Source organism: Prionailurus viverrinus, chromosome D2 (genome assembly GCF_022837055.1).
Source record: "Prionailurus viverrinus isolate Anna chromosome D2, UM_Priviv_1.0, whole genome shotgun sequence".
Classification (NCBI taxonomy): Eukaryota; Metazoa; Chordata; class Mammalia; order Carnivora; family Felidae; genus Prionailurus; species Prionailurus viverrinus.
Window position 1 is genome coordinate 52,483,500 of NC_062571.1, and position 13,906 is coordinate 52,497,405.

The 13,906-nt window shown below is 40.9% G+C and overlaps 1 protein-coding gene across 1 annotated transcript; it reads right to left on the bottom strand.

Annotated features, from left to right (window-relative positions):
* Window positions 1-8,484: 8,484 nt before the first annotated feature.
* PPP1R3C (protein phosphatase 1 regulatory subunit 3C) lies at window positions 8,485-13,102 on the bottom strand. Its single transcript, XM_047826518.1, has 2 exons — window positions 12,978-13,102; window positions 8,485-10,943 (listed from the first exon to the last, which is right to left on the bottom strand). The coding sequence occupies exons 1-2, from the start codon at window positions 12,989-12,991 to the stop codon at window positions 10,007-10,009; spliced, it is 951 nt and encodes a 316-aa protein (XP_047682474.1). The 5' UTR covers window positions 12,992-13,102; the 3' UTR covers window positions 8,485-10,006.
* Window positions 13,103-13,906: the final 804 nt, after the last annotated feature.

Genomic DNA, 13,906 nt, shown 5'->3' on the forward strand with positions numbered 1-13,906 from the left:
ATAGTCTAGAAGGAGATACATGTATGGGCTCCAGGTGGTGAGCCCATGTCCCAAATTAAAACAAGGGCGTTATTTTCTCCTGTGCCCTCTCCACCTTTCCCAATACCCAGTTCATCTCTGTCTGAGTTCCCTTGGCTAAAATTTAATAAAATTTATATATAATAAAGTATATCAAATTTTATATTAAATACATTATTGATTTATTTTATTACTTTAGTATGCTGTTAATTTTAAATATATATTAAATATAAATTTGATATTAAACATGTTAACATAAAGTATGTGTGTGTATGTATATATATGTATGTATGTATGTATGTATGTATGTATATATGTGTGTGTACATATATATGTAAAAACAAAACCTATTTGTGATGAGAGACCAGACTTTGAAAGTTGGAAAAACAAAAAGAACATTTCAAGGCAGTCTCAACCTTTGAGAAATAAGAGAATCTACCTTCTATCATATCTTAAATCATAGGCATCCAGTGACAACATCCACATCCACCTGCAGCAGGCATTTCAAGTAAACACTTCCGACATAAAGCTCTAAAATCCAAAAACAGTTTTATGACAATGACAGTTGTCATGAAAATAGTTTAAATGTGCACATATATTTTATGTTGTTTACTTCCAGGGTGGCTGCTTTGGGGATTTGTTTCCACTTTTTAAAGTTTCCAGCTAAGAACTTTGATAGAAACTAAATCAAGATTCTGGCTAGATGTTAGGTTTGATTCCACATGACCTAAACAGTCAGAGCTGGAGTGTCAGCTTCCACAATGAAGAGAGTGTATCATAAATCCAGAAAAATGAACATAGGAACAAATAATTTATAGACTATTAGCTAAGGTATATCCAAAGATTGATTTTGAAAGTTGCATCATCCTACGGTGTACATAATTGGACATTTGAATCTGTGTGTGTCTCTGGTTATAGCCATTTTTAGTTACTTTGACTCTGGTAAGCATTATAAATGGCTGGGATAAAATATTTGCTGGAGGGGGTGCCTGGGTGGTTCAGTCAGTTAAGTGTCTGACTCTTGATTTCTGCTCAGGTCACAATCTCGTGGTTCATGAGATCAAGCCCTGGGTCAGGCTCCATGTTGATAGTGTGGAGCCTGCTTGGAATTCTCTCTGTCTCCCTCTCTCTCGGCCTCTCTTTCTCTTTCTCTCAAACTAAATGAATAAGCATTAAATATAAATATCTATGCTGGAAGACTAGGTATAAGCATGTGACTCACCAGCTCCTCTGACTCAGGGGACCCACACCTGAGCTGTTCCTACCTAGATCCATTAACAGAGCATGAGGAGGGCAAATGGGCTGTGCGAACCTGTACCAGCAAATAGCCAAGAGCCCCCACTGGCTATCTTTATAGCTGTATCCTTTTGTGATGCGTAACATCTATACCCTTTGTTGCTATAATGGCAAGTTTCGGGCACAGGTGTGGCCTGATCATTCTTTCCAAGCACGCAGAAAGTAGATAATGATATAATGCAGTTGGAACTGATCCCCAGATGGGAGGGTGCCTTTCTGTACACAAGTTTGACGCACTCTTAGTGTAGGTAAATAAGGGCTGGAAGGCTGTGCTGGGATTCAGAAAGGCAGGGTGATGTATAATTGTAGGTGTAGGCAGCAAGGGGCTTTCACTCCATTTAGAATGTTAGTGGAGGGTAGTTGCCATGTTAAATAGGGTTGCCCTTTCTGTCATCTAGAACCTCAGGTGTAAGCACCAAGAAGCTAGTGAATAGCTGGTCCTGAATAGAAATACCTAAGGATATAGCTTCTATTTTTACTTATGCAGCAGCAATGAGAACACAAAGGAAACATCTACTCAGCTTGATTCAGTCTGGCACCTGGAAAGAAGGTTAGGAAAAACACGTAAAAATGGGCCATTGTCACATATTCAAACCACATCCTAAGATCTGGTAGTACAATGGTTTCAAAACCCAGATGTTCCAAAACAATTTATTATTCTTAAGGGTTACATAGAAAAGAGATCATCCCTACCCCTCCCCCTCAAAAATATTGAAAATAAAAGTTCTGTATAGAATGTGAATGGGAAAATTTCTCTGTGCTTATAGGTACCAATAAAACCTTAAATTTTTTATTCTAATGTATTATTTACTTGTGAGATATATATAATGTATATACAAGAATTTTGCTTAAGGAAAAAAGTGTTAGCAATATTTTTAACTCATCCCCAATTCTCTCCATCTCCACCCCCCCCCACCCAGAAGTAACCACTATGCATATTCAGAAATGCGTGGGGTTTTGAACCTTATGTAAATGAATCCTACTCTACCTATTTTCTGTAACCTACTTTTTGCTCAGCTTTATGTCTGAGATTCGTTTGTGTTGGTAGGATTAGCTGCCATTCATTTTTACTTTTGTGCTTTGTATTCCATTGAAATAACAGGATTTATTTATCCAATCTATTGTCAGTGGACATTTGTGTTGGTTTCAGTTTTTGCTTTTACAAATAATACTGTTACAAACATACTTATATTATGTCCTGATATACACACTCAGGAGTTTCTCTGTAGGATATTCACACAGAAGTGGAATTGCTGTGCACCTTCAACTTTGCAATGCTAGATTGTCTCCCAAGTGGTCATACCAGGTTTATACATTCACCAAGAGGGTATGAGACCCACTGTCTACAAGCTCTCCAATGCTTGTTTACAGATGTTTTAACTTTTGCCATTCAGAGGGATATGAAATAGTATCCTCTTTGTAGTTTTCATTTTCATTTCCCTGTTTATTAATGAAGTGGAGAATCTCTTTGTACATTTATTTCCTTTCATGTTTCTTCTTCTGTGAAATATCTATTCAAGTCTTTCTGCCTGTTTTCTATAGGATTTTTTTCTTATTAAGTGTCAAAGTTCTTTATATATTCTGGATACTAGTCCTTTGTCAATTATAGCTTCTCCCAGTTTGTAGCTAATCTTTTCACTTTTTTTATCTTGTCTTTTGATTTAAAAAAAAATTCTAAATTTTCATGTGGTTAGATTTATCAGGTTTTTTCCTTGTGGTTTGTGTTCCTTTATCTTAGAAATCCTTTCCCATTCCAAAGTCCCAAAAGCCTTCTATATCTTCTTCAAAAAGTTTTAAAAGTTGCCCCTTCGCCCTAATGATTTAAGCCCCTGGTAGTGCTTTTAGAGCAAGGCATGTAGGAGGGTCCTGGTTTCATGCTTCGACGTGTTGAAACCATTCATTCCAGCATAAGTTATCATGAAGTCCATTCTCTTCCCACTTAGTACCATTCCCAGCTCTGTCACAAGCCGAGCCTACATCTATATGTGGGCTGATTTCTGGGCATTCTGTCTTGTTCCACTGGAAATTTGTCCATCCCTGAGCTTACACCCCGTTGTATCTGTCACTATAATTTTATAAGACATCTTGATATTTGCTAGACCAAGTCTCCCCCCGCCATCTTTAGGAATTTCTGGACTCTTCCTGGGATTCTTTCTACTTCCACACACATTTTAGAAGCAATTTGTCAAATTCCTTATAAAAAAAAAAAACTATTGATATCTTGTTTTGATTGGCATCACATAGAATGGTAAACATCTTCATGATATTAAGTGTTCCTAACCATGAATATAGAATAGTTATTTATTTGTAAATTTCTTTATGGCCTGTCAATATATATTTATAATTTTCTTCATAAACGTCTTGCTGAACTTTTGGTATATTTATTCCAAAGAGTTTTTATATCATTACTGCTATTGTAAAATATCCCCTTTTTTTCAAAAACTACCTTTTCTGCTTATTGCATGTATATAGATAGATATTCAGTTCACTTTTGGGTGTTGATCCTTGTATTAGTCAACTCTTGCTGAGTAACAAGTTACTCCAAACTTAGTGACTTGAAACCACAAACATTTAGGGCCTCCTGGGTGGCTCAGTGGGCAGAGCATCAAACTCTTGATTTCAGCTCAAGTCATGATCTCCTAGTTTGTGAGACTGCATGGGACTCTGCCCTGACAGCGTAGAGCCTGCTGGGATTCTCTCTCTCCCTCTTTCTGCCCCGCCCCCCTGCAAAATAAATAAATAGTTTTTTTTAACCCACAAACATTTATTATCTCATTATCTCTTTAAGTCAAAAATTCAGAAGCAACTTAGCTGCGCAGTTTTGGCTTAACTTCTTTCATTAGGTTGTAATCAAGATGTCAGCCAGGAGTGCAGTCATCTTGACTGAGACTGGAGGACCCATTTTCAAGCTCACTGACATGGCTCTTGTTAAGAGTCTTCAGTTCCTCACCACATGGGCAACCCCAATAGGGCTGCTCATGACAAGGCAACTGGCTTCCCCTAGTGCAAGTGAATCTGAGAGAGAGAGAGTGCAAAAGACAGCAAGCAAGATGAAAGCCACAGTGTATTTTATAACCTAGTTTTGGAAGTGACATGCTATAATTTCTACTGTATTCTGTTGGTTACACAGAGCAACTCTGGTACACAGCATTGGAGGAGATTACTCAAGGGTATGAATCTCAAAAGGTTGACATCATTGGGGCCGTTTTGTAAGCTGTTACAATTTATATCCAACAACCTTGCTGATTCTCATATTTATTCTGATAATGTAATAGTAGATTCTTTTGGATTTTCTGTGCAGGCAAATATACTATCTGTAAATGATGATAATTTTCTTTCTTTCCTACCAATCCTGTTTTTATTTCTTTTTTGCTTTACTTCACTGGATCAGATTTCCAGCACAGAGAGGTGATGACAGAGGACCTTATCTTTTTTTTTTTTTAATCTTTTTCTTTCTCTCTTTTTTTTTTGTTTTTTGTTTTGAAATTTATTGTCAAATTGGTTTCCATACAACACCCAGTGCTCATCCCAAAAGGTGCCCTCCTCAATACCCATCACCCACCCACCCCTCCCTCCCACCCCCCATCAACCCTCAGTTTGTTCTCAGTTTTTAACAGTCTCTTATGCTTTGGCTCTCTCCCACTCTAACCTCTTTTTTTTTTCCTTCCCCTCTCCCATGGGTTTCTGTTAAGTTTCTCAGGATCCACATAAGAGTGAAACCATATGGTATCTGTCTTTCTCTGTATGGCTTATTTCACTTAGCATAACACTCTGCAATTCCATCCTTGTTGCTGCAAAGGGCCATATTTCATTCTTTCTCATTGCCACATAGTACTCCATTGTGTATATAAACCACAATTTCTTTATCCATTCATCAGTTGATGGACATTTAGGCTCTTTCCATAATTTGGCTATTGTTGAGAGTGCTGCTATAAACACTGGGGTACAAGTGTCCCTATGCATCAGTACTCCTGTAACCCTTGGGTAAATTCCTAGCAGTGCTACTGCTGGGTCATAGGGTAGGTCTATTTTTATTTTTTTGAGGAACCTCCACACTGTTTTCCAGAGTGCCTGCACCAATTTGCATTCCCACCAACAGTGCAAGAGGGTTCCCGTTTCTCCACATCCGACAGAGGACCTTATCTTAAAAGGAGTTTCAACATTTACCATAGTATGATGTTGCAGGTTTTGTTTTTATTTTTAGTATATATCATTTTCCAAAATTCCCTTTATTCCTAGTTTCAGGGGTTTTTTTTTCACGAAGGGCATAAAATTTTATAAACCTTTTTTTACATCTATTGAGCTGACTATATATTTTTATTCCCTTAACCTATTTATGTGTCAAATTACAGTAATTGATGTTCTTTTTTTTAATTTATTTATTTTGATAGAGAGAGTGCATGCACATGCCCAAGAGGGGGAGGAGCAGAGAGAGAGACAGGGAGAGAGAATCCCAAGCAGGCTCCATGCTGTCAGCACGGAGCCCAATGCAGGGCTTGATCCCACGAACCATGAGATCGTCATGATCTGAGCCAAAATCAAAGAGTTGGACACTCAACCAACTAAGCCACCCAGGTGCCCCTAGATGTTCTAATATTAAACCAATCTTTCATTCAAAGAATAAACCCACCTTGATCACAATATATTATTTTATACATTTTATTTATTTTAATAATTTGTCAGTTTTTGTATCTGTCAATAACTAAGATTGCTTTACACTTGTCCTTTCCTATAGTGTCCCCATCAAGTTTCAGTATCAAGGTTATGCTAACTCAGGAATAAGCTGAGGAATGTTATCTCTTTTTGATATACTCTAGAATATTTTATATAAAATTAGAAATATTTGATCCTTAAATGTTTGATACAACTTACCTGCAAGAATATCTGGACCAGGTGGTTTTTTTTTTTTGTGAGTAGATTGTAAGCCACCAATTTTGTTTATTTAATTTATTTTTTTAACGTTTGTTTATTTTTAAGAGAAAGGGAGAGGGGCGCCTGGGTGGCGCAGTCGGTTAAGCGTCCGACTTCAGCCAGGTCACGATCTCTCAGTCCGTGAGTTCGAGCCCCGCGTCCGGCTCTGGGCTGCTGGCTCAGAGCTTGGAGCCTGTTTCCGATTCTGTGTCTCCCTCTCTCTCTGCCCCTCCCCCATTCATGCTCTGTCTCTCTCTGTCCCAAAAATAAATAAACGTTGAAAAAAAAATCCTTTTAAAAGAGAAAGGGAGAAAGAAACAGAGCATGAGCAGGGGAGGGGCAGAGAGAGAGGAAATACAGAATCCAAAGGAGGCCCCAGGGTCTGAGCTTTTAGCACAGAGCCTGATGTAGGGCTCGAACTCACAAACTGCGAGATCATGACCTGAGCTAAAGTCGGATGCTTAACTGACTAAGCCACCCGGGCATCCCTTAAGCTACCAGTTTTAAATTACTAATCTTAAATGTTTATAGGACTAGTCAGGTTTTCTATTTCTTCTTGAAATAATTTTGATACAACACATTTTTCTAGAAATTCTCCACTTTAAGTTTTCAGAGTTGTTAGCATAAAGTTGTTCATAATGCACTATTATTTATTTATGATATACCTATAATTATATTTTTTAATTCCCTTTTTTTAGCTTTCTTACTTTTTCTTCATGCATCTTGTCAGAGACCTGTCTTTTTATTGCTTTGTTTATGAACTCCTGTTTGATGAAAATTCTTTGGGGCTTAGGTTAAGGGCATACTTTTACAAAGAGTACTTGTGTTTGCTTCTAGTGAGCACCTGTGGGTACTGCAACCAGGGACCATTTTTAATAAATTTTTGGTTTGAGGTTTTCAAAAGGCAAGAAATGTGAATTCAGATTGCAAATCCATGTGAGGGCCAAATTGTGGTTATGAATTTTAAGAAGAGTTTTTTCCCTCGACCCAGAGATACAGGCATCTCTCCTAGTTGAATTTCTTTGTAAGAAGGGTTGTATTATTTTCTTGGTGAAGTTGTATCCTTTCTTATCCCAGTTATGCTAGATATTCACTGGGACCACCTCCCAGCTTAATGGGCACTTACCTTCGTTTCTGTCCCCTTAGCAGTTATTGATGTTAAAGACTAATGTTGGTCACCAGGGGATTAAAAAGTGACTTCAGGACAGGTCCAGCTTTGGTACGCATTTACTGTCTGGGGTCCTGCTTTTGCTTTTTATTTAGGGGACAGAGTAGGCCTTTAAGGCCACCCTTCCTTTCTTCTTAGCTCAGCAATGCTTTTAAAATATTATTATTATTATTATATTAAAGTATAATTTAAAAAGTTTCTGTATCATTTTTAGGTGTTTTGTACCAGAGGAGTTTTGAGGGGAGTAATCTCGACTTTAATTTTTACATTTTCAAGGCCATAGTCATCTTGATAATGTTGTACAGGGTATAATTTTGAGCGTGCTATGAAGCACTTTTTTAGGTACTAGAAAAACCCCTAAAATTCTTCCAAAGGGAAGAGGTGAAATATCTTCCTATCTAGGCTAAGATCCTGGTTATAGACAGTGTCAAACAAATTACACCTGCGGGCAGACAACAGCCTGCAGGCCTGTAGTTTACAACTTCTGATGAAAAAGAGGTAATAAAATTCGTTCTTCATAATTGGGCCCTTTCCATAGGTTGGCCATTTGTTTCACCTTAAGTTTAAGATAGCCCATGCAGAATCCTTTCTGGAATTTACACGAGAACTAGAACTACAACTAAGTTTCATAGAAAGGAGCCTAGCCTCTCCTTTTAGTCCAGGGCTGATGCCCACTGTGCCCTCTGTGCAGCTCCAAGCTTTGCCCCTTCAGGAAGGTGCTAGAGCTGATGAGGTAGAAGCCACTCCAGCTCTTCCCACGTGATCTCCTTCCCCATTTTAAAGCTGAGAACGGCCACCAAGAGAACCCTGCCCCAGCAGAGTGTGTGTGAAGAGCAGTAAGCACAAATGGGGACAGTCAGGGGGACAGTCACAGCAGCTGAAGTCACTGCCCCTGGACCCTATCCCTAGTGGTCAGGTGGTAGAAAGTGACCTTACTATTGAGTCTGGAACCATGTGAATACCTTCAGGTGAATCCAGTACCCGTTCCAAACTATCTTTGCTCAGTTGTTCTAACACAAAACAGGAGAATCTCAGTTGAAGGTTTCTTATTTGACTAGCTGTGACTTTGAGAGAGAAAACATACTCAGATCTTGTATCAAACATTTTTATTCTTCAAGTGAGAAGTTCACAAAGGATAGCTCTAGGAGAGTGAAATATTTAGAGTAGAAAAATTGTGGGTGCTAGCCAAACCTCAAATACTGTCACGGCAGAATTATTCCAATAGTACTTTTCCAGCATGGCAGATAATGTGTTAAAATTAACTGCATTCTCTGAATACCTCTCAATGGACGTGCCCGATGACAGAAGCAAACATTCAAGGACTACTGTTCTTAGGATCTTACAGAGTGGATTTATGCACACCCCAAACAAGTATATTACAACACATCCAAACAATCCACATCCATTAAAAAAAATTTTTTTTTTTTACTTCAAAGAAATTGGTAGAAAGACTTAAAACAAGACAAATATAGGCAAGAAATACATTGCTACTTGCATGTGTAAGGTACTGGATTCTTGAATTGAGAATCAACGTCAGTCCTCATTTCCAACATCACATCGAAAAAGTGTGGCAGAAAAATGAGTCACCTTCAATATGAAGGATGCGAGTTGTGTATACTGACGACACTCCCAAAGATACGACAGTATTGCGAAAGGGAGGCCAGTATACAGAGTGGACTTTCTCACAAAGTCAAACACTCAAGAGTTATCAGATGACCCTTCAGATGTTTGGGAACAGCACAATATTCTGGCTTCATCAAGGCACTTGCAAAGAGCTGTCCTTGACACGACAGAATCCCCACAAGGTGTTAACCATTGATGATGGTGTGGGGTTTTGGTCAGGCAGCATTTTGTACTGAGAATCTGAGCGTGATGCCTTGGTCACAAACAAGATCACTCATAACATGAGGACTGCAAAGCCAGATTCGCTTAAACTTTCCCCAAATCATGCTTTCTTACAAATCATGTTTGAAAAGAAAGACTTCATTTAAAATCTTGATTCTCCCGAGTTATAATTCATTCACCTTTCTCCAATACCACCCAACACCCCTAAAGTTTGTTTGGTTTTTCTCCGCAAGAATACAGAAGATGGAATCTCTCCTCCACCTCTACACATTATTTCCTTAGGAGAGAACTGTAAAACCAACTTAAAAATACAAAGTAACCTTACATTTTTCTCACCAACAGCAAAATACCAGACCTCCCGCTCCTCCTCTGATGAGCTGCAGAGCCCTTTGTGTGCACTTTTTAGACATTCCTCATACCATTAACACAGCTTCCCATCACCATCAGCTGTCCTTTCTCAACCTTTCCTTGCCCAACATGAAAGCTAGTGAATTGAGAGGGAAGGAGAAAGGGCATTGGAACAGTATTGCTTTTACAAAAATAGGGTTCCAGGCTGTTACTTGATCCTCCAAAGCAAAATTGGGCAGTATCATCGTAGAGACCCCAACACTAAATTCTCAAGTGGCTATCTTTTTGTAGCCAGGTCTCAGAAGCTCAAAACTAAACCTACTGAAGGAAAGTAGCCAAGACTTCCTAATATTGAGCAATATAGACCTAGAATTACATGGGAAATATACCAGGTCAGAGCCAGTCACCAAGGTTACTTAATCATCGGTAAGAGGCCAAGTTCTCCATTCTCCCCCAGCTCTGCCATTCTGGAAAGAGCCCACTGGCCAGCCTCGGACTGCCAAAAATGGATGACTCGGACTCAGTCTTGGGGGGCACCTGGTGGAATGCACAGTCCTGAGGTGCCTGTGTCTGCACTCCGTCAGGTTTCCATTGCACATGGACAATTCTATAATTCTGACCCTCGTTGTTGTCCCAGAAGACCTGCCCATTAGCATGGTAAGAAATGCAGAACTCAATTTTCTCCTCAGTTGGAATGATGGAGGGTAAGTCAATGGCAAATGAGAAGGTGTCACTATCTGAGCCACCATACACATTTTTCATGTAGACACAGTCCACATCAGTGTAGCTCTTCCAGGTATCAAAAGTGATACGAATCTGAACCTTCTTCTCAAAGCTCATGTTTTTCACTTTCACAGTTCCAGCCACTGTTCGCTCTTGCAAAGAGCAGTTCTCCAGACAGACAAAATTCTTCTGAAAGTGGTTCCGAAAACTTAAGTAATCCGTTGAAGGCTGGGGGAAATCTAAAATCAAGTTCTTCTCCTCATGGAGTTTTAAGCCAGAGGAGATATCATTAAGGTCCAAGAGATCAAACTGAAGATCCCACTCTGGTTCCTCTGGGAGGTCCGAGAAGACGTGGATGGCGGTGAGAGAGAGCCCCTTGGAGTCAGCAAACACAACCCGCTTCTTGGCTTGCTCGTGTGAACGCTTCCACTCATTCTGTGATTTGGCTTCCTGTTTTATATTGAGACACGGTTTCAGAGGCTTTAATTTGTTCACAAAATTTCTTCTCTGGAGGTCATCATAAGGGCCCAGGAAACTCTTCAGGGGTGGCGAATGAGCCAAGCAGAGCCTCATGGCCACATCCACTGGCATGACTGAACTTGTCAAAGGCCGTGGATCTAAAACCTGGATCATTCTGGAATACAAAAAGAAGAGGGGTTATCACCTGGATCTGGAATGCTCTTCCCTGGTCTCAAGTGTGTGTGTGTGTGTGTGTGTGTGTGTGTGTGTGTGTGTGAATACTGTTTCTGTATTGACTAAACTATACCAGCACTGTAAATACCAGGGATGTGCTATCATATGTAGTAAAAGAAAAACAGTATTAGACGATCAGATTTGCATCCCATGTTTGGCTGTGCCCTTGACTGACTACAAGGCCATGGGTTAACTGCTTAAAACACTTGAGGGTCTCAGTATCCCCATTTGAGAAATAAAAGGGCTGGATATGATAATCTCTAATACAGCTCTCAGGACCATTTTCTCTGTTCTGAGCCAATGGTTCTCAAACCTGTCTAGTCACAATGGCCTAGAGAGTTGGTTTTCTTTCTTTTTCTTTAATGTCAATTCCTGGGACTTATAGCCACTTGAGGCAGAACCCATCCACAGGGAGGGTAGATATTCTTAAAGCTTCCCAGGTGATTCTAATGACCATACAGGTTCCAGAACCATGGTTCCAGACTCTCTGCTCCCTCTGGCTGCTCTGCTGATTTTGCTGTTAAATTGATTACACTTCTCTGGAAGGGTAATCCCCTTGAAAAGAAAAAAAATTGCCATAAAATTCTCATGGAACAGTTTTGAAAGTGACAAGGCTGGAAAGAATGAAGTCAGAGGATTATCTGTGCACTTTGTCACGTTCTCCCTCATTATTCACAAGTAAACTGAAATGCAAGTCAGCAATTCATGCACTTAAAGAAGTGCATATCCCATAATCTATATTTCATATAGAGATATTCATGACAAATCCACATTTAGGTGGAAAAAACTGAAAATTGGACTTTTTAATGTATATTATATATATGAACTTATAAAAAACTTAATAGGAAATACACCGAAAAGTTACTTATCTCTGGGCAGTAGGATCATTGGTAATCTATTTTCGCCTTTGTACTTTTTTGGTGTTTTCTAGTGTTTTGCAATGGATATTTATAACTAGCAAGATAGTGAAGCTATTTAAAAATTTAAACATAACTATGCTCAGCAATATTAAATTAAGAAGTGCCCATCAAGTTTTTTCCTGGCCTTTCGCCCTCCGTACATATTGCCAAGCTTATGGATTCCCCGCCCCCCATCCTTACAGGTAGGAGGCTTGTGTGTACCGTACATGACATTTCTCAATCTGGCTTCAATAACTCTTCACAGTAGCTCTAAGCACATAGGCAAATGGTCATTAACACAAAATGGGTAATAAAAGAACATTCACAGAATTTATTAGTCCTGGGATTTTTCTGGAAGGCCTACAAACTTAGAACAAACAAATCTAAGCTAAAGCTATATTTGCGAGTCTAATAATAGTTAACAGCAGGATTTTGGGAGAAGTCTTCTGCTAAGTGAGTTATGTCTGGAGGAGCTATTTAAAGTAGTTTTGTGGAAGGTTTTTTGTCTTGTAGTTTTGTTTTGTATTTTCACTTTTTGCACTTATAGAAAGACAGTTTTAGGATTTGGCAGTTTCCCTGGAATTTCAAGTCCTGGCCAAGAGTTAAAAACTCATCATTTGCTCAAACTCCACAAGGCTGAGTTTACTACGGCAAACCGTGATAAGAAGGGTGGAGAAGGGCGAATGAAGGCAAAACATCCTACTGCAGTTCTCCCCCCAGGCTCAGCTACCCAACCAACATCGTCAAGGTGCTGTTCCCACAAGCTGCCCCAGTGCTTTGGGACGTTTGGGACGTTTGGGATAACAGTCGGAATCCAAAAGGGAATCAGAACCACAGCAGACTCACGTTAAGAGATTCTGTTTGGGGGTGCTTACTACCAAAATGAGCTTTGCCTAAGAAGCACCGAGCAGATCTCCACACCTGCGAGGCTTCCCTGGGACCACAGTCAACTCAGCCAGCTAGCCATCCTCCGAGGGTCTCCACTCGCAGTGATGCCCGAAGGACGACGCAGCCCAGCCTCCCTGCACCCGTGCGCTCCCCTCTGCTCTGAGGCGGGGAGTCTGCAGTGAACCTACCTGGTGCAGCTCATTAGGCAGAGAGGCGGCGGCGGACCGTGAAAGCCGGCTCTCCGCTGCCCGCGCAAGTTCGGACCCCGCTCCCAGGCCGTCCCAGTGCCGGCGGTAGCTCCGGCCGATTGCGGCTGCGGCGCGGGAGTGGCCGCTTATCTGCCCCGGACCACGTGAACCAGTCCCTCGCACCAATCACCGGGCGGCTGGCCCCGCGCCGCGACCAACCAGCACCCGGCTACGGCGCGAGCCCTCGCCCAGGGAACGTGACCGCAGTGGCGCGTGGGGGAGTGCTCGGGGACTCGGCCAGCAGCTGGACCGAGCCCCGTAATGCGAACCCTGGGCGAGGGGGGCGTAGAGGCCGCACCGGGAAGCACGTAGCGGGTGCAAGCCAGGGAGGAGAGCAGCAAACCTCTCCCGGGCTGGGCGCCAGCTCGGCGGGACTGCAGGCAAGGGGATGCCTTTTTCGTCCTGAGGCGTCTGTGCACAGTTAAACCCAAGCACGCAGAGTTGTGGCTCCTTCCAAATGTATATAATACTAGAAATGTTTATATTGTTCACTGCTTGGCGCATCCACTCATTTTCTCCCTCACCTTTAGCCAAAGCAATCAGAGGTTGGCTGCATGTTTTTTTAATTAGGGAAAATCTAAAAATGCACCACAGAGTGGACTAAGGCTGCTAGGAATTACCAACTTATCTAAACAAACGTTAATAAAGCACGCTAGACCCTTAGAACGGTGGCGTGGCATTTAATTAAAAGGCACTTTGTATTTAGATCTATTCTTCAGTTTTTCTCCCTGGACGAGAAAACTAAAACCAGAAATGAAATGGTCTTTTTTCCTCATGTGGTGAGTCCGCCACAGAGCCAGTGTTCGATCCAAATCCCTCAACTCAGGTCTGACGTCCTTTGGCAGTGGGGTGGAAACCAAAATGTTAAA